Below are 17,769 nucleotides of genomic sequence, written 5' to 3'. Positions count from 1 at the left end.
ATCTTTATTTTCCTGAGTGATAGGGTTTGCAAGTTTGATATAAACAATCTTATTTTATGCTGTAGGACTTCTTTAGTTTGGTATTGTTTCTGAAATTCAACTATGTTGATGATAGCTTACATAGTTTTGTTTTGGTATCCTGATAACTACTGCAGATGCTTATCTACTGTTGATGTTGGGTGTTCACCTTTGGGATTCTATGATGAATGCTGCTGTACTTGCTGCGTGTCCCAGGTGGTAGGGTAGGCGCACTCTCACATTACTGTAGAATGTCAAGCAGCCCTTTCTTTCCGGCAGTGGATGAGGTTCCCCATTGCTCCGTTCCCACCAGCAGCTGGAGTTTTGCATTCTGGTGAATATAAAATGTCTCAGTATGGTTTTAATCAGCACCTCCTGACTACTCTGAGAATGGACATAGTTCTGCTTGTGAAGCCTTGGAATTCTACGAAATGCTTTCATGACTTTCATATTTTAAAAATGTACTTGAAGTATTTCATATGTTCTGGATTCTTGTTTTATTTTTTATTTTTTTATCAAATTCAGGGCCTCACATGTGCTAGGCAAGTGTTCTGCCACTGAGCTATGTCCCTAGTCCATTGTTGTTTTTTGGTGAAGTTAATTTTAACTGAATTTCAGTCTTTTTAGTTTTTCTTATGACTTGCGTGGTTTGTGTCTTATTTAAGCCACAGTTTTCATGGTGTTTTAGTTTCCATCCTTGTCGTTCATGACTTGAGAGATTCTCCACTCCACACCCTCCATTGGAAAGCCATAAGGCAGGACAGAATTTGGGACTATGGCTCTTATAGCCTGTTCTAAGTATTCACTGATCTAGTCGTTATAACATACACATTTATAAGGCATTTAGTGAAGACTCAACTAATTTCATGGTAACAGTTTAAAACTGGCTTAGACCAGTTTACCTAATGTCTCTAAATAGGTGTACACTTCATACGAGTGAATTCTCCCAATTCCCCATGAAGCTAACTTAATTTGGGTTTGCGAGACATGTTTTGGTGTGTGTGCTCCTGGGGACTGAACTTGGGTGTTCTACCTCTGAGCTATAACTTCAACCCTATTTTATTTTTTATTTTGAAATGGTCTTGCTAAATTGCTTAGGTTTTGAGCTTGCCATCCTCCTGTCTCAGTTTCCCAAGTACTGGGATTAGAAGTGTGTGCCACTGTGCACAGCCGAAAACATGGTGTATTAATTCACCATTAAAAAAAATAGTTCTACTTGTGTTGAACAGAGATACTGTTTTATACCCTCTGCTGTTTATGATTTCATTATGCCTAGTTCTGGAAATTTAACTGTTAAAGCTAAAGAACTGATTTTTAGTTTGCTTTCCAGGAATGTTCTAAAAAACAAGAAAGGAAACAGTAATAATTTTTATTGCTGGTTAATTTATTAAACAGTCTGGTGAACTTGGTTACAATTAGAAACACTGTCCCAGTTCAGGACCTTTATATTTACTTCTTAGCTGGGAGGGCTAGGGAATCGGTTGGTATCCAGGAACCAGGAGTGTCAGGGTAGATATGGGAACTTCATACTGAGACCCACAAAGAGCTGTGCTTCAAGTGAGTTTTAAAGGTAACTGGCCCCTTCCTTGAAGAGGGTCTGGCTCAGAAGAAATAGGAATGGGTGGACCCACTCTGCCCATAGTAAACAGCCACTAAAGGCAGTCCTATGCGGGAGGACCCACAGCCTCTGAGTGCTGGTTCAGTAAGGTTCTGCTTTGAGATTGAGCGCTTCTGTGGTACTCTACATCTGTCTGAAACAGTTATCAAAACTAGACCTGTATCTCTACTGGGTCTAGACCCCCAGCAGTGCTGTCACCTGACTGCACAGTAAGCTAGCAGACCCACTAAGAGACAAGCTGGGTAATGAGTACACATCAGAATGACAGACACTTAAAGCTTAAGTAAGATACAAAAATAGATTATATTAATAGGAAATATTTAGTATTTATCAAATTGTAAATCTAGACTTCTGTCATTTAAAAAATGATACTAGAAACTGAAAAGAGATGACATCCAAATAAAGTGAACAATGCGTCCTTTGTGGCTTTTGTTCTGAGCACTGCAGTGCAGTCTGAGGAAGGACTTACCACACAGCACCTAAAAGAACATTGCAGCTAGGTAGGAACACTGTCACCCAGTCCCCTCCCAAGTCTCCGTGTCCAGGCTTCGAGGGGTACATTCCACAAACGATTGTCAGCATTCTGAAACCAGGTCAGTGTGCCTGTGCGTCAGAGAAGTTGGAAACCCTTAGGAGGTGGCTCTCCTTCCCGAGCGTGCTTCCCCCACGGCCTAGTCACTTATGCTTCCGATTCCGCGCCTCTGCTTTCCCCTGGACTTCCGCCACTGTCCTCCGGTGGATCGCTTAACAGGACGTATTTCCCATCATTGGTTAGTGGTATAGACAGCATTAGTTGAGCCAGTGCTTCTGGATCCTGAAGTTATGAGAGTTTAAGAGGGAAAAAAGAGAAAGCTTAAGATGCACTTAGCCCTTCCCCTGGCTCTCAGTGCGCTCTGACATCAGCCTCATCCTCCTGACCCTGCTCTGTGTTGGCTTTCAGCCGGGGGCTCCTCACGTTTCTTTTAGGGTCCAGCCTAAGTTTTTCCTTTAGCCAAAATGTCATTTATGTGCTAGTTAAGTAAATCGTCTTCCCAAAGAGTCCACAGAGGAACTTTCTTCACACCCTCTGTCTATATCTTCAGCCTTTTTTTTCTGTTCTTAATCTATTCCAGGTGTTGGCAAACTCTGGCCATTTAGCTCAGCACTCCAAGTTTTCTGAAAGCACTGCTGTGCCTTTTCATTAACATCCTGTCCATGGCTGCTTTTAAAATAGCAGAGGACAGTAGTTGTGACATAATAAAATCTAAGTGATGAAGACCCTCTATAGGAAGTGCGCCCCCTGTAACCTGGACCACGGAGCCTAACCTGGGCCTTTAGCCCTCCCTCCTCAACACTGAGCGTACTGCTCAGGTCCTTACTACCTACACGCTGTAACTGGAAGTTTAGAAATCCAGTTCCTTAATTACACTAGCCACATTCAGTCTACATAATAAATAATGCAGATTTACACTGCTTCTGTTATTGCAGAAAGTTCTTGCAGACACTGCTGAACTAGAAGGCCCCTGGGGGAAATTCTTATAATTTCATGTGTGCGTGTTTTCTTGGGGATGGAACTCAGGGGCATTCTACTTCTGAGCTATACCCTAGCCTATTTTTTATTATTTTAAAACAGGGTCTCACTGAGTTTCAAAGAGCCTCACTTAAGTAGTTGAGGCTGCCTGCAAACTGTGATCCTCCTGTCTCAGCCTCCCAAATGCTGGGATTACAAGCATGCACCATCACACCCGGCTAATTTCTGGGTTTTTTAATACAAATTAGGTTCTCAAAAGCTTGTTGGATGAATGCAGTCGTAAGCTGCTGAGTCTCCCAAGTGCTCACTTCTCGTAAGTTACTACGATTTCTATCCATGCTGCCGGGCCTGGGACCACTGTTTGAGGAGGCAGGTCTTAGAGCACATGGTGGGCATTTAAGTTTGTATCATCTTAAATTTTTTCATTTTCTCTTTTTGCAGTACTGGGGATGGAACCCAGGAGCAGTCTACCTCTGAGTTACACCTCCAGCCCTATTTTTTGTTCTGTATTCTGCAGAGGGCCTCACTAACTAGCTGAGGCTGGCCATGAACCTGCGATCCTCCTGTCTCAGCCTCCCAATCCCAAGTACTGGGATTATAAATGTGCACCACCACGCCTGGCTTGTATCATCTTAATTTGAAAGAGGAAATCAATCAACGAGTGTACAAGCAAGTAAATTAATAAAGCAGAAGCTGCAGCAATGACATTTATTAATTGAGAGGCACAGGTGTGCTGCCAGGGCACGAAGCCAGATGACCACAGAGGTCTGGTGGTTAGAATGCATAAAGCAAATCCCTGCCTGGGCCACACACTGTCTAGTGAACATCAATTGTCTTTTGAGAAAAATCTTAGTATGTATACAAATGTTTTTTAAGTACTTGTTAAACCAGCACTAAAATGTATACCTTACCTTTTGAACCTCAATAATTTCTTTTCCCAAATTAATAGCATAGCATATCTGCAAAAGACAAGAAAAATAGTGTTTGGTAAAGGCAGAAAAAGGGTACACATTTTATTATTTATTTTGGTGGTACTGGGGGTGGAACCCAGGGGCTTTCTACCTCCAGGCTACACTCCCAGACTATTTTATACTTTATTTGGAAACGGGGTCTCACTAAGTTGCTGAGAGCCTCACTAAGTAGCTGAGGCTGGCTTTGAACCTGTGTGATCCTCCTTGTCTTAGCCTCCCAAGCGCAGGGATTACAAGCGTACACTACCACGCCCGGCTCAAAAGGGTACACTTTTTTTTTTTTTTTTTTTTGGTGGTACTGGGGTTCTTGGAAACCCTTCTACCTCCGGGCTACACTCCCAGACCTATTTTTGTATTTTTATTTGGAAACAGGGTCTCTTTAGCCAGTGCAGCTGGCTACAAACCTGCCCGATCCTTCTGTCTCTGCCTCCCAAGTGCAGGGATTACAAGTGTGTGCCACCACGCCCAGCAAAAGGGTACACATTTTAAAAGAAAAAAATGTGAGATGGGAGTACAGTGAGGTCCCCGTGCTCACATCCACCTGGAAATCCAGGACCTGGCTGCAGCAGACATTCCATGGGTGTCCAGAGCATTAGTGTCCCATGGTCCCTGACCTACGGTTGCCGTTTGTGCCATACAAAACCTTGCAGGTAAGCAAAAACCCGTTATTCCAGTGTTTAAAATTCTTAATAGGATTCCTTTTCCACTCAAGCATATTTAGCTAGTGCATGTTCATATACACAGTGGTAAACAGATACTTAATGAAAGGAGGATTGATTTTGATGGTCACAATATAAGATGTAGTTAAAGCAATTTTTCATAGTAAAAAAAAGGACAGCTTAGATGTATTTTTCTGATATATTCTTCCTTGGTTTACCCTCTAAGACTATTCTCTATTTTAAGTTTTGATTTGATTTTCTTTAAGAACAAATTGGGGTTGGGGCTACCTTAAACATTTCATGATATCTTTATCAAACAGTATGTCTTGCTATTAAACTTATTTCTCATTTGCTATTTTAGACATGTATTTTTTTCCACTGGGAAATTCTAATCCAATCAGTTTTCTTTCAGTGGGGCCTTCCTAGGAGGTATCACTGACTAAACTCCTTGTTATCCAGGGGAATAGTGCAAAAAACCAAAAACCTGTTAAAAATGGACTTGTCTGAAATGACATGTTACAGAATATGAAAGAAAAAACAAGACCTTTTCGCCTTCTGAGTTGCTTTCAAAAATGTATGTGCTCAGAGACTCTTCTCCTGTGGACTCGGGAATGCGGATAACAAAGCCGACCAGTCTCTTGTTCTCTTGATGAGCAGCAAACTGTGTGACACTGGTGAGTTCAAACTGGGGGGAGAGGAAGATAGAGTAAAGAGCCGTGCAACAACTGGAATTAAAAAGCAGACGAGGTGATTCTCTATGGGGAAGTTATGAAAAGGTATATTACTCTTAATTTTACTTGGGAAATTACTAAGTGCCTCGGGTGTTTAGGAGGTAAAGTAAGGAGTAACCCCTAACATCAAGATCTGTGAGGTACTTACACTGGCCCTTGATACTTGAGTCTGAGGATCTATCAACCTGGAATGTTAAGAGATTCATTATATCACAAATGTTGGTTACATTTATAAGAGCCTTTAGAAGTGGTGGTGCACGCTTGTAATCCACGCACTTGGGAGGCGGAGACAGGAGGATCGCGCAGGTTCGAAGCCAGCTGCACTGGCTTAAGAGACCCTGTTTCCAAATAAGAAAAGTATAAAAATAGGTCTGGGAGTGTAGCCCGGAGGTGGTAGGTTTCCAGGAACCCCTGTACCCCCACCCCACACACACACAAGAAGTTAAGGAATCACACAAAGGCCCTCACATGAAATCAGACAAGGCCTGTTTGAGAGTAAGGTGAGACCGTTGCATGTAGCCCATGGGTGCTGGTTTCTGCCTGGGATGAACCTGTGTAGTTAAAATTTAGGGTATCTATGTAGTGGAAGATTATACGGCAAATGGAAGAATTGATTTTCATAGTATTTTGGTGTTTATTCAAGAGAGCACCATTATGCTTTTTAATAGTTCTGATGTGAAAAATTGATGGATCATATCCTGTGCCACCTTCTTTCAAACATGTTTTTTTGTGTGTGGTACTAGAGACTGAAGCCAGGCGCATTCTTCCCCTGAACCACACCTCCAGCCCTTTTTATTTTTTTGTTTTGAAGCAGGATTTTACTAAGTTTCTGAGAGTGTTGCCAAGTTGCGGAGGCTGGCTTTGAACCTGCAGTCCTGTCTTGGCCTTTCAAGTACTGGGATCACCATGCCTAGCTTACATTTAACAAAAATAAAACAGCAGAAATGGGGAAGGGTGAGAACAGTGAAGGGGTTTGACAAGACTCTTCCACATCAGGGTGAGCAAAAGGAGTGGTTTGAATCTTCAGGCATTCTGGAACATAGTCTTTAACACTGCAAGCTTCCTCTAATGAGACTGATGTATCTTTGATGTGCACTAGATAATTTATTGCTATCTCAAACATATAGAAATAAATTTCTACTATATATTTCTGTTAGAATAAGTAACCTGGTAAATAAATTATTATGAAATTGCTAAAATTTAGGTGAAAGCAAAAACCTTTTATTTTTTATTTTTTTATAGTACTTGGGGTGGAACCTAGGGGTATTCTACCTCCAAGATACACCTCCAGCCCTATTTTTTATTCCTTATTTTGAAACAAGGTCACACTAAATAGCTGAGGCTGGCCACGAGCCTGTGATCCTCCTGTCTCAGCCTCCCAAGTACTGGGATTACAAGCATGTGCCACCATGACTGGCTAAAAAAAAATCTGTTTATTAAAGAATGATTATAAGTTCATCTATATGAAATCTCTAGAATAGGTAAATCTATAGAGACTATATAAATTATAAGAGCATTGAGACAACTTCTATAAAACATCCAGGACATACTTGGGGAAAACTTTTAAAAGATAAGGTTTTATTCATAATAACCTAATTATCAGGATATGGTTCATGACAAATAAAAGGCCAGATTTAATAGAATGGAAGAAACTATATTTTGATTTCTGCCAAAGTCCTAGTTACCTTTTCTGAAGCTAACATCTATATCAAGCACTTTCTGTGTGCCAGCTATAAATGTGTGTGTGTGTGTGTGTGTGTGTGTGCGTGTGTGTGTGTGCGCGTGTGCGTGTGTGTGTGTGCGTATGCGTGTGTGTGCATGTGGTACTGGAGATGGAACCTAGGAGCATTCAACCCTATTTTTTACTTTGAAACAGGTTCTCGGTTTTTGAGGCTGGCCACAAACCTGTGATCCTCCTGTCTCAGCTTCCCAAGTACTGGATTACAACTATGCACCACCACACCCAGCTGTTTTACAACATTTTTTATTTTTTTGTGGTACTGGGGGTGGAACCCAGGGGCTTTCTACCTCCGTGCTATACTCCCAGCCCTATTTTATACTTTATTTGGAAACAGGGTCTCACTAAGTTGCTGAGAGCCTCACTAAGTAGCTGAGGCTGGCTTTGAACCTATGCGATCCTCCTGTCTCAGCCTCCCAAGTGTGGGGATTACATGAGTGCACCACCACACCCGGCTCCCAGCTATTTTAAATGTTTTAAATATATTAGCTTACTTATTCCTATAACAACCGTATGAGGTGTTCTAAAACCTGAAACATACTGGCTTAATACCAAGCAGAACATTCCACACCATGAAACTTTGAAGTCAGTATGTAACATTACCTCTAGATTCTATATCAGGTATATATGAAATATAAATGAAATCAGTGCTTAGACCTGAGCCCCATTCCTTCATTCCACATGAGGAAAAAATAAAATCCAAAACACTTCTGTCCCAAGCATTGCGGGTAAGGGCTACTCAACCTGTATTCACTGATCACTGAATTTTCAGAGATACCAGTTCCTGAAGGGAGCATCTTTTATCCTACCTATCTTATAGAAGAGGACAGGGGCAAAAATGAGTAGCATCTTCATTTAAACCAATCAAATAAACATTCTAGTACTAATTCCAGATGGGCGAACATGCCTTAAAAGAGGAGCCCAGTCAAACCACAAAAGTGTGAAGACGAAGCTGAATGCACCTCAGAGTCTGACTGGTGACCATCAGGTGGGACTCCGTCGTGCGGAAGATGTTGTGAATGGCCCGCGCGGCCAGCACTTGTCTCATCGCCTCGTAGATCACTTCCGTAGTGCTGTCTGTCTTCACTGCCATCGACCCCAAAAACCGGACTATAAACATCTGCTGCAAGAGGGAATCTGCAAGAGAGATGTTCTGCTCAGGACCACCTTCGCTTCCCCATGGCTGAAGGCCAGTGTCGGACGTCTGTCTGAGCACAGGTCAAAGACCTCGGGTTTGGCTTGCTTTCTACGGAGAATTTTTTTGTGAGAAACTTTCAACGTGGTTTTGGGAAGCCCAGGACTACCAAGGCTCCAAATCCTCTGTTTGCATTTGTCAGTTTGGAGCTACTTCCATAGGCTAGAAAGGCTCCTCTTTTTCTGTTTCTTCTTTTAAAATCTATAAAGTGAGACAGTCTTACCTCTGAACATCCTTTTAGAACCAAATCTCCTAAGCAAGAGTATTTCCACTAGACATTAAAAAACACATTATTTGGGAAGAAATTTATGGAACGATAGGACCTGATATTGGGTCTACTCAACTCATACACCATGTTTACTACTGAGGAGCACTGACACTTCACAAACTAGAGGGATCATAAACTAGAGCCGTTTGCTCCTCATTCTAAAGAACTGCTGGTGTCGGCTCCTTGGTGATGCAATCTGACAAGACTGAACACAGCACCACGGCTGAGAGTCACGAATATCTGAAAGTCCATTTTTTTCTGCAGAAACAATAACCTATTTACCTATTATTTTAAACTGAGAAGCTCTCTTTTTTCTCCTCTGTCCCTGAAATAATTTAAGGGTTAAGGATAACTGATGCAGTGTCATAAATGCTTCCTCTCACAGTCACTTCTTTGTACGGACTGTGTACACATCTGCATTTTTATGGGTTGTTGACACACAGTGTACACTGTGCAAAAAGTCAGCTAGGTAAACAGAGCCAGAATGGAGGCACAGCCTACTAACACGCAGACGGGCAACCACCACAACGAACTCTGCCCCGAGCTGCCGGGAGTGCAGACTTTCAAGTACTACTGGGGTTAAATAAGTGGGGCTTTTTACTAATGACGTTCTCAGCCTTAGATCCTGAAGGCTGTTAAAGTGAGATCTTGCTCGAGCTTCTAGTGACTGCACTGCTTTGGTTGGGAACTCAAAATCTGCTTATTAATCACACAGAAAAAGAGAAATCTGCATTTGTACAACTTAAATATTCTTTTACCTTCAAACTCATGAACAAGTTGTGCTCTTGGTCCTCTAAAATGAAAACAGCACATTTATAATTCACCAAGGTTGTGTTGTAAAGTGATCATTTTATCCTTTGAATCTGTTTTATGGAATATGATACCAGATTTAGATTTGGTAACACTTCTACGCAACAGGCCCCAAAAGGCACACGGATTGGCTAATGGATGAGGTAAGGGTCCTTCCCCCATCTTCAGAGACCTGCCCTCCCTGCAAATGCCCTCCTAAGTTTTCAGAGACTGACAAATCAGTGGGTCACAATTCCATTTCCTATTTCAAGTTATAGGTTTCTAAGACATAATTTCACATTTTATTTCAATAGCCCTGGTCATTTTGTGCAGGGGAAAGAATAAGCACGCCAAATCCACCGCTTACCTTCTGCTTCAGGAAATGACTCATCCTCAGTTTCCCCAAAAGGGTTGATTCGCCTAGGAGATAACGAGGGTCCAGGTCATGGCGGCTGTGGCCAAGGGGCACTTAACGTTTGCATTCCAGGTCACAATGGCAGTGGTCATGGGGGGCTGTGGGGATGCCAGTGAGTAAAATCTACTTTCATTTCTCCCAGAGATCACAGAGGTCATATACCTGCTCCCTCTGTTCTGATCCAGGAATTCCGTGGCAGGAAGTACAATATCAAACTGAATCGGTGTCCCGGGCGCAATCAGGTCTTCTGCTTCAGGAACACTAGCTGCTGCTGTGGGAACAATCTTGTCATTTTCTATCTCTGCGTTTCTCAAATTCTGGCTGGAAAACAGGGAAAGAAAAAAGTCAAATACATTTAATGCTGACTTGAGAGTGTGTGTGTGTGCACGTGCGCGTGAGCGGGCATGGTGTACTAGGGACTGAACTCGGGGCTCCTCTGAGCTGTACCCACAGACCTCTTTTTTATTTTGGAATGGTTGTGTTACATTACTCTGAACTGTGATCCTCTTTCTCAGCCTCACAAGTACTGAATTTTAGGTGTGCACGGTATGCTGATGTCACTTTTACAAGTAGAAACACAAGATTTCAGTCCCTCAACCCATTCCACAGATAAATTTTGATTGCTGTCCTTGGAGAACCCTTCAGGTCCCCACACTAGCTGTAGTTCTGCCTGCTCAGCATTCTCCTTGACTTAGACTATTGTCACTTTATAGACTCATGTTCTGTTTGTATCCCTCTCCCTGTGAAATGGGTTGAGGGCAGGGCTGTGGCTCATTTATTACTTAATAGTAATAACAGGTACTACTAGCAGCAATTAAAAAATATAAACTGAAAGAACAGGACATCTTGGCCGGCGTTTCATCACAATCTGGCTCTAGTTTCCTGCAGTCCTCCCTCTCCCCTTCTTAGTGCACAGTCGCCAGAGCTCCCCACACGCTGGCTCTCCCACACCCTGGCTCGGATTCCTGTGCCACCGCGCAGGCCTGACTGTCCTTCCTCCGAATTCCTGTGACTTGTAGGGCAGCGTGGTGCCCCACGGCCTGCCAAGCTCAGCGCCGTGACCTCACCTGTGCTGCTACTGACACAGCAGCCCATAAAAATAGCAGGCCACTTGCACAGTGGCGGTCTTGTCCTGCCCCATGGTCTCCCTCTGCCTGACAGCTCCTCAGATACACTAAGCTCTGCTGCCCAGTCCCCACACCTGCTGTCAGGAGCGCACCACCTTAGCTTCCTGCAGGACCTGGTTCTCTGCTCTGGCCCTGCAACGTCTCCTCATTCTCCACGGCAGCAGCAGGGTGCTTACAGCACAGTGCCTCTGTCCATCTTCGCAGTACTCGTTTACCTGTAGCCTGTCTTTTCTCATTTGCCTCTATGTTTCATCAGTACTGAGCTCAGACTTGGGTACACAGTGGGAACTTCAAGAGCTGGATAAAGGCATAACAGGCGTGCGATACTGCACAGTGACAGAGGGAAGGCCACACACACTTGCTCAGACGTGAATGGCAACTTATTTACAAGAACACATTTCCCCTGTTTCTTTCCCCCACTGTGATCGCAACAATTATTTATTCTGTGAGCTGACGCGCCCCCAGCTCTGGGGCCATCGGGCAACCTTCCAATCTTCGGGTTAATTCAACTGGCAGGGTAGTCATTCCCCAGGGATTCTTCTTTGTCCTTTCTTTAGAGTCTTTTCTAAGAATGTGGTTTATTTATTTTACAGTGAGAGAAAAACTGGTTATTTAATAATTAATTCTGAGCTGTAAGTTATATGTTTTTAGGAACCAATCACACAGCCAAGCGTGGTGGCACATGCCTGTAATCCAGGAGGATCTCAGGTTCACAGCCAGCCTCAGCAACTTAGTGAGGTTCTCAGCATCTTAGTGGGACCCTGTTTCCAAATAATAATAGGGCTGGGACTGTAGCTCGGGAGTAGAATGTCCCTGGATTCAGACTCCAGTACTACAATAAAAACAACAAACCACCCTCTAACTACTGATGCTAAGTTATACTTCAGTACCACAGAAAGATAAGATCTTAGTGTTAAAAGGGGCCTTGTAGGTTATATGGCTTCCTATCCCCATATCCCAAAGTAGAGGAGCCCAGGCAGAAAGAACTGACTCCAGAACATCTGGCTGGGCAAAGGCAGAAGATGCGCACCTCTGCCAGTGGAGGGCTCTCCACTGCGGCCACCACCTTCCTGCAGCTTCAGGCCCAGAGGCTAAGGGCCAGCACTGCCTGCCGGGGCGCTCCTTAGGCTGCTCCTAACAAGCGTGCTGCTTGTACAAGCCCTCGGTCCTGTGCGCTCCGTCCCCAGGCCGCTCCCCATACTCACTGCTCTTTCCCGTTTCAATGACTGTGGCTCAGGTTCTCATGTTCTATTTCACAACACATACTGCAGCCAACCCCAGGTTGGTTCTTTCTACCATACCACTAAAAGATCCACACGTGTGGACACAGTTTTAATTTGCCCTTTGATGCCAGGCTTTCGTTAGCGTGGCAAATAATACAGCCGTCTACCAGCTATTTAACCATACAGAGACTCCATGCCATGAAGACAGAAGACTGGATTCCTAACTCATTCTGGAGCAGTACTCAAAACAAGAGAAAGCTGTCTGCAGGAGAATGTTACTAGTAATGCAAACCAACGCGAGAGAGCCTCAACACACGGCAGCCAAGTAGTAATAATAAAAGCAGCTGGGCATGGCGGCGCCCGCATGTGATCCCAGTACTTCACAGGCTGAGACAAGAGGATCACGTCTGAGAACAGCTTCAGCAAGTAGTGAGACTCCTCAGCCTAGCGAGACCCTGCCTCCAAGGAAATAAAAAACTGGGCTGAGGGTGTAGCTCGAAGGTAGAATGCCTCTGGTTTCAATCCCCAGTAAAACACACACACACACGCACACCTATATTTATGAAAATATGATTATAAAAATGTAGACATGTTTAAGAGCATATCTATAAAAATACAAATGACCACACATATAAAATATCAGTGTGTGGTAAAAGTCTGGGCAATAACACAAACATATAAAAGGTGATTTTCTCTTTTTGTGTGTGTGTGGGTCTGGGACTGGAACCCAGAGGCATTCTACCTCTGAACTACACCCCCTGCCCAATTTTTTATTCTTTATTTTTAAACTGGGTCTCACTGAGTTGCAGAGGGCCTTACTAAGTAGCTGAGGCTGTCCGCGAACCGCGATCCTCCGGTCTCAGCTTCCCGAATGCTGGTGCACCACCACGCCCGGCAGGTGATTTTCTTATTTAAAAAAAAAATTAGCCGGGCGTGGTTGGGAGGCGGAGATAGGAGACAGGAGGATCGCACAGGTTCGAAGCCAGCTGTGCTGGTTTAAGAGACCCTGTTTCTAAATAAAAATATAAAAATAATAAAAATAGTTCTGGGAGTGTAGCCCGGAGGTAGAAAGGCTTCCAGAAACCCCAGTACCACCAAAAAAAAAAAAAAAAAAAAAAAAAAATGAAGTGTGTTTTTGGTTAGTGCCCTATCAATGCTAACAGAAAATGTAGGGAGAATCCCAGCAAATTTTATTTGCTCAGACTGCAGTGGCAGGGCCCAGGGTAAATGGACAGGCAGGTCTGAATCCTGGCCCTACCATCCATCTGAGGTGTGAACATTTCCCCTTTCCAGGCTTAAGTTACTGCTTCTGTTAAACACTCCTGTGGTTTGTGAGGACTCATGAACACTTCCCGTCCAATTCCTAAAGCTTAGTCTGGCTAGTTTTCCTTTGTCCTTTAGTTACCTGGGACAGGAGCTTTCTTGTTTCTTCCCAAAACTTGTGATAGGAGTCACTGCCTGGAGAGCCGTCTGATTCAACTTGATGGCGACTGCCTAAAATCCACAGGAGACACCTCAGTCCAGGAGGGCTGACCCCCCAGGGCGAGATGCAGGCTCTGTTAGTTACCTCTGGGTTGTCAGTCAGGTAGATCTGTCTGGAGATGTTGTTTATTGCACATATCCACTGTGGAGGACATTAAAAAAAAAAAATACTGAGTCAAAGTCACCCACCACACTGGGAAAAAGCGGAAACAGACAAAGCTTTACCTCTTCATTTTCCTTCCTGCTCTCTGCCTGGAGGATTATTCCCCTGAAAGGAAATGCATGTAGGTCAGCGCTTCCCAGCTCGTAGGGGCCCAGGGATGCTCTATGTCTGCGGAACCTGGCACCAGAGGGCACCACGATGGATGAAGGAAAACGGGATCCTGGGTCTGGCTTTCGGTAACTTACTACACCATCTTGGGTAAATATCTACTTTCGCTGGGCCTCGGCTTTCTCCTCTACCAAGTGAGGAAGCTGGACTCAGGTCTGCTGGTCCAAGTCTGTGATTCCACGGTGAGGACCATCTTTGTTGACCCTCCTCTTACATGATCCAAGGCAGCCTAGACTCCTGCCCCAACCAGCCCATGGGAGGAGCTGGCGCAGTTTCTAATGCCTGAGAAGTCTGCATATAGAGGGCCAAGGAATGTGGCGCCCACGCTGCCCAGCCCTGGGGAAGACCTGAACTCTTTAAAGAGACTGGCCTCTGTTAGGTGGGGAGAGATGGGAGGCCCAGAGAGAAACAACTGCTCGGGACCATGACTAAAATCCAGGTATCTCCATTCCTAGCTCATGTCCTCCAAAGGACCATGCCTGAATAATGGAGGACGGACGATATCTAAAACTGCCCTGCTAGCTGGGCAAGGAGGTGCACAGTTGTGATCCCAGTTACTCAGGAGGCTGAGGCAGGAAGATCCCAAGTTCAAGGCCAGCCTCGGCAACTTAGCAAGACCCTATCGCAAAAAATAAAAAGGGCAAGAGATGTAGCTCAGTGGTAGAGCACCCTTGGGTTCAATGCCCAGTACAAAAACCAAAAATATTCTACCAGTCTGGGAGAAGAGACCATCCACACCATCCCCCATAGCACTCTGGAGTCGGGAACCCCTTGGCACCTCCATGGGTCTGAATTCCCTGGGGCACAGTTTGAAAACCACCAACCTAAGCACGAGGCGCTCTACTAGGAAGGGCTACAAGGCTGCTGCTGCTGCTGCTTAAAGAGTGATCTCTGCTGGGTGTTCACATCCCACCTAGCTGGAAAACGGGCTCCTCCGGGGGTCCTGACTTGCTCTCCTTGCCCTGAGCCACCAAGGTGTGGACGTAAATGCCTGTCTAGGAACAGGCGAGGGGCAGCCACAGCCTTCTCTCTCAGAATCTATGCTGACGAGCGGCTGCTTCTGTCCCAGTCTCAGCCTCACTGCAGCTTCTTAAACAAGGCAGGTCAGATCCCATGAATCACGTATGCTTGTTTGTTTATTATTTTATTTATTTATTTATGGTACTGGGGATGGAACCGAGGGGCATTCTACCTCTGAGCGACACCCCCAGCCCTTTTTTAAATCTTTACTTGGAAACAGGCTCTCCCTAAGTTGCAGAGGGTTTCAATAAGTAGCTGAGGTTGGCCTTGAACCTGCAATCCTTCTGTCTCGGCCTCCCAAGTACTTGGATTACAAGCGTGCCCAGCATGCCCGGCCACATCTGCTTATTTAAAGAGAACATAAAACCATTCTCCCAGAAGGTCAACATAGCCTGGCACGGGCCCGGAGCCTCCAGCAGGGTGGAGTCGCTCACTACCCTGGTTCTCCTCCCCAGTAAGCCCTGTGAGGCCTACGATTTCCCGTTGGGAGTGGTGATCTGGAAGCAGTATCTCCGGTCTTCGCAGTCCACCGCCATCACTGAGCAGTTGTCCAGGTCCTGGATCAGGCCTCCAGCCACAGCTCCCCGGGGCTGGCACAGGAGGTTCCCGCCTTGTGTGAAGAAGTAGAGTCTCTCCCAGTTGGTGGTGACCAGCCCTGTTTTGCTGTGTGGATTGTATTTAAAAGCCATTAGCACTAGGAAGCATGAGCGGCACTCCAAGCTGTACGGTGGCATTTTAGAAATAATCTTCCTTTATATTAATGCAAAACTGCTTTGAAGACCATGCAAGTGGAAAAACAGAACAGATACAATTTAGCTTGGGTAACCTGGCAGGCAGGAGGTTCCACTACCATGGGAAATACTAATCCCCGCACCAGCTCCAGGTACACAGGTAGAATCTGCCTGCCCAGGTGGCCGTCCTTGGCTTCCAAACCTGCTACCCGGAGCTAGAACCAGTCCATCACCACGAGAAACTGGGAACTGGGAGGGCTGTTCCCCTGGGACCTGGCGCGGAGCGGCTGCGAGCCTAGCTAGAGTCGTCAGGATTGCGCAGCCCACTGCACCCCCAGGCTCCAGGGCTCTCCCCATCTGGGTTCTGCTGATAGAAGCTATGCCGTTGGTGGCTGCTTACAATAGGAAAATTCAGTTCCCTGGCAGACACCAGCAGGACTTTGAGGAGCTTTTTTTTTATCCCTGCAGAACTGAGGGGTCACTTGGCTTGTGACCTCCATGGTTGACGGCCCTGCCCAAGGCAGTGGCATTTCCCCTTCACAAATCCCCACTGGGCGGAGACAAAGCACTCACTTGAAGGGCTGGAGAAGAGCTCACTCACAGAGCACTGGCGCCACATGCATGAGGACCAGGTTCAATCCCCAGTACCAAACAATAAAATAAAATGAAGCCGGGCGTGGTGGTGCACGCTTGTAAACCCAGCATTCGGGAGGCTGAGACAGGAGGATCACGGTTCGTGGCCAGCCTCAGCTACTTAGTGAGGCCTTTTACAATTCAGTGAGCCCCTGTTTCAAAATAAAGAATTAAAGAAGAGGTCTGGGGGTGTAGCTTGGAAGTAGAATGCCCCTGGGTACCATCCCCAGTGCCACAAAAAAATAAAAGATAAAAAGAGGGCTGGGGTGTAGCTCAGAGGTAGAATGCCCCTGGATTCTATCCCCAGATCCCCAGTACCGCAAAAAAAAAAAAAAAAAAAAAGGAAAAAAAAGGAATTTTGAATATGTTCACTTGATTTGGTATTGACTGAGTAACAACTATGTGCAGGACACTGGTGTTCTGTCCTGTAATTTCTAAAAATGGCCACACAACACTGGAGGGCTTCCTACCTGCCAGGCACGACCTCCTTCAATCCCTGCAGCAACTGTGTGAGGGAGTTGATGGGTTCAGCCCAGCCAGGTGTCAATACCCACGCCTACTCTGCACGCACCCGTAGCACCCTCTCTCTGCTCCTGGAAACACTTAAACCTGGTCACTGCTCCATCAGAACTGACATTTAAGGACACGAGTGTCCTGTGTATGATCTAACCTGAATGAATGGGGATGAGTGGAAGCCAGCCTGGCCCTCGCCTCCGTGTGGGTCTGAGCAGCTCTCACCTGCCACCAGCAGGGAGCTGGGAGTAACAGCTCTGAATGCTCCAGGATGGCCGCAGTTTGAGCAGCCTATTTACAAATGGCCTCGATGGCCGGAGCCAAGGGCGACTGCAGTGTCCTGGCGTCCATGGCACTGGGTTCAGTCCCAGGTCTCAGAGCAGCTCGGGACCCGGGTGCCAGAGCGTCCTGTGCTCCAGGTGGGCGGGGAGCTGTGTGGGAGCTCTTGCCCACGGCCACCCACCCCACCAGCAGGCCTTGGAGGGCCTCAAGGGGTTGTTCAACAGCCACGTCTGGGGAAAGAGTTTCGGAAGGGGCGGTCAGTGGCATTCTCACTTTCTCAGGTTAAGGTAGCCGGCCTTCTGGATGAGGTTCCTGTTGACCTGTGGGGCAGCCACGTCAAAGTCTGGTGTGTAAACGGACTCCTCAACAGCAAGCAGCTCCTGCTGGGACACCCGCATCTTCTCTGCTTCAGCTTCCAGTTCCACCTGAATGCTTAAGACAGAAAGTGTCGGCTTAGCCACTGGTCACGGCCCAGCTCAGCACCTCTAAGAAGCAGGCGGCGGGGCCTGCACCTC

The 17,769-nt window shown here is 45.7% G+C and overlaps 1 protein-coding gene across 1 annotated transcript in view; it reads right to left on the bottom strand.

The window, feature by feature from the left end:
- Positions 1–2,315: 2,315 nt before the first annotated feature.
- The window catches only part of APPL2 (adaptor protein, phosphotyrosine interacting with PH domain and leucine zipper 2), a gene marked incomplete at both ends in the record, with an annotated part of 48,636 nt that continues 33,182 nt past the window's right edge, over positions 2,316–17,769 (bottom strand). Inside the window, 12 exons of the mRNA XM_080705622.1 lie at positions 2,316–2,450; positions 4,058–4,105; positions 5,321–5,461; positions 5,656–5,692; positions 8,208–8,382; positions 9,865–9,917; positions 10,075–10,233; positions 13,668–13,756; positions 13,830–13,886; positions 13,970–14,012; positions 15,570–15,758; positions 17,528–17,686. Of these exons, the coding sequence (XP_080561748.1) occupies positions 2,316–2,450; positions 4,058–4,105; positions 5,321–5,461; positions 5,656–5,692; positions 8,208–8,382; positions 9,865–9,917; positions 10,075–10,233; positions 13,668–13,756; positions 13,830–13,886; positions 13,970–14,012; positions 15,570–15,758; positions 17,528–17,686 (1,285 nt within the window). The remainder of the gene's footprint in view (positions 2,451–4,057; positions 4,106–5,320; positions 5,462–5,655; positions 5,693–8,207; positions 8,383–9,864; positions 9,918–10,074; positions 10,234–13,667; positions 13,757–13,829; positions 13,887–13,969; positions 14,013–15,569; positions 15,759–17,527; positions 17,687–17,769) is intronic.

Source organism: Muscardinus avellanarius (genome assembly GCF_963383645.1).
Source record: "Muscardinus avellanarius genome assembly, chromosome: 11".
In the NCBI taxonomy this organism is placed as follows: Eukaryota; Metazoa; Chordata; class Mammalia; order Rodentia; family Gliridae; genus Muscardinus; species Muscardinus avellanarius.
The sequence above is the reverse complement of the archived record's forward strand: the minus strand, read 5'-3'. Positions and strand labels throughout refer to the sequence as shown.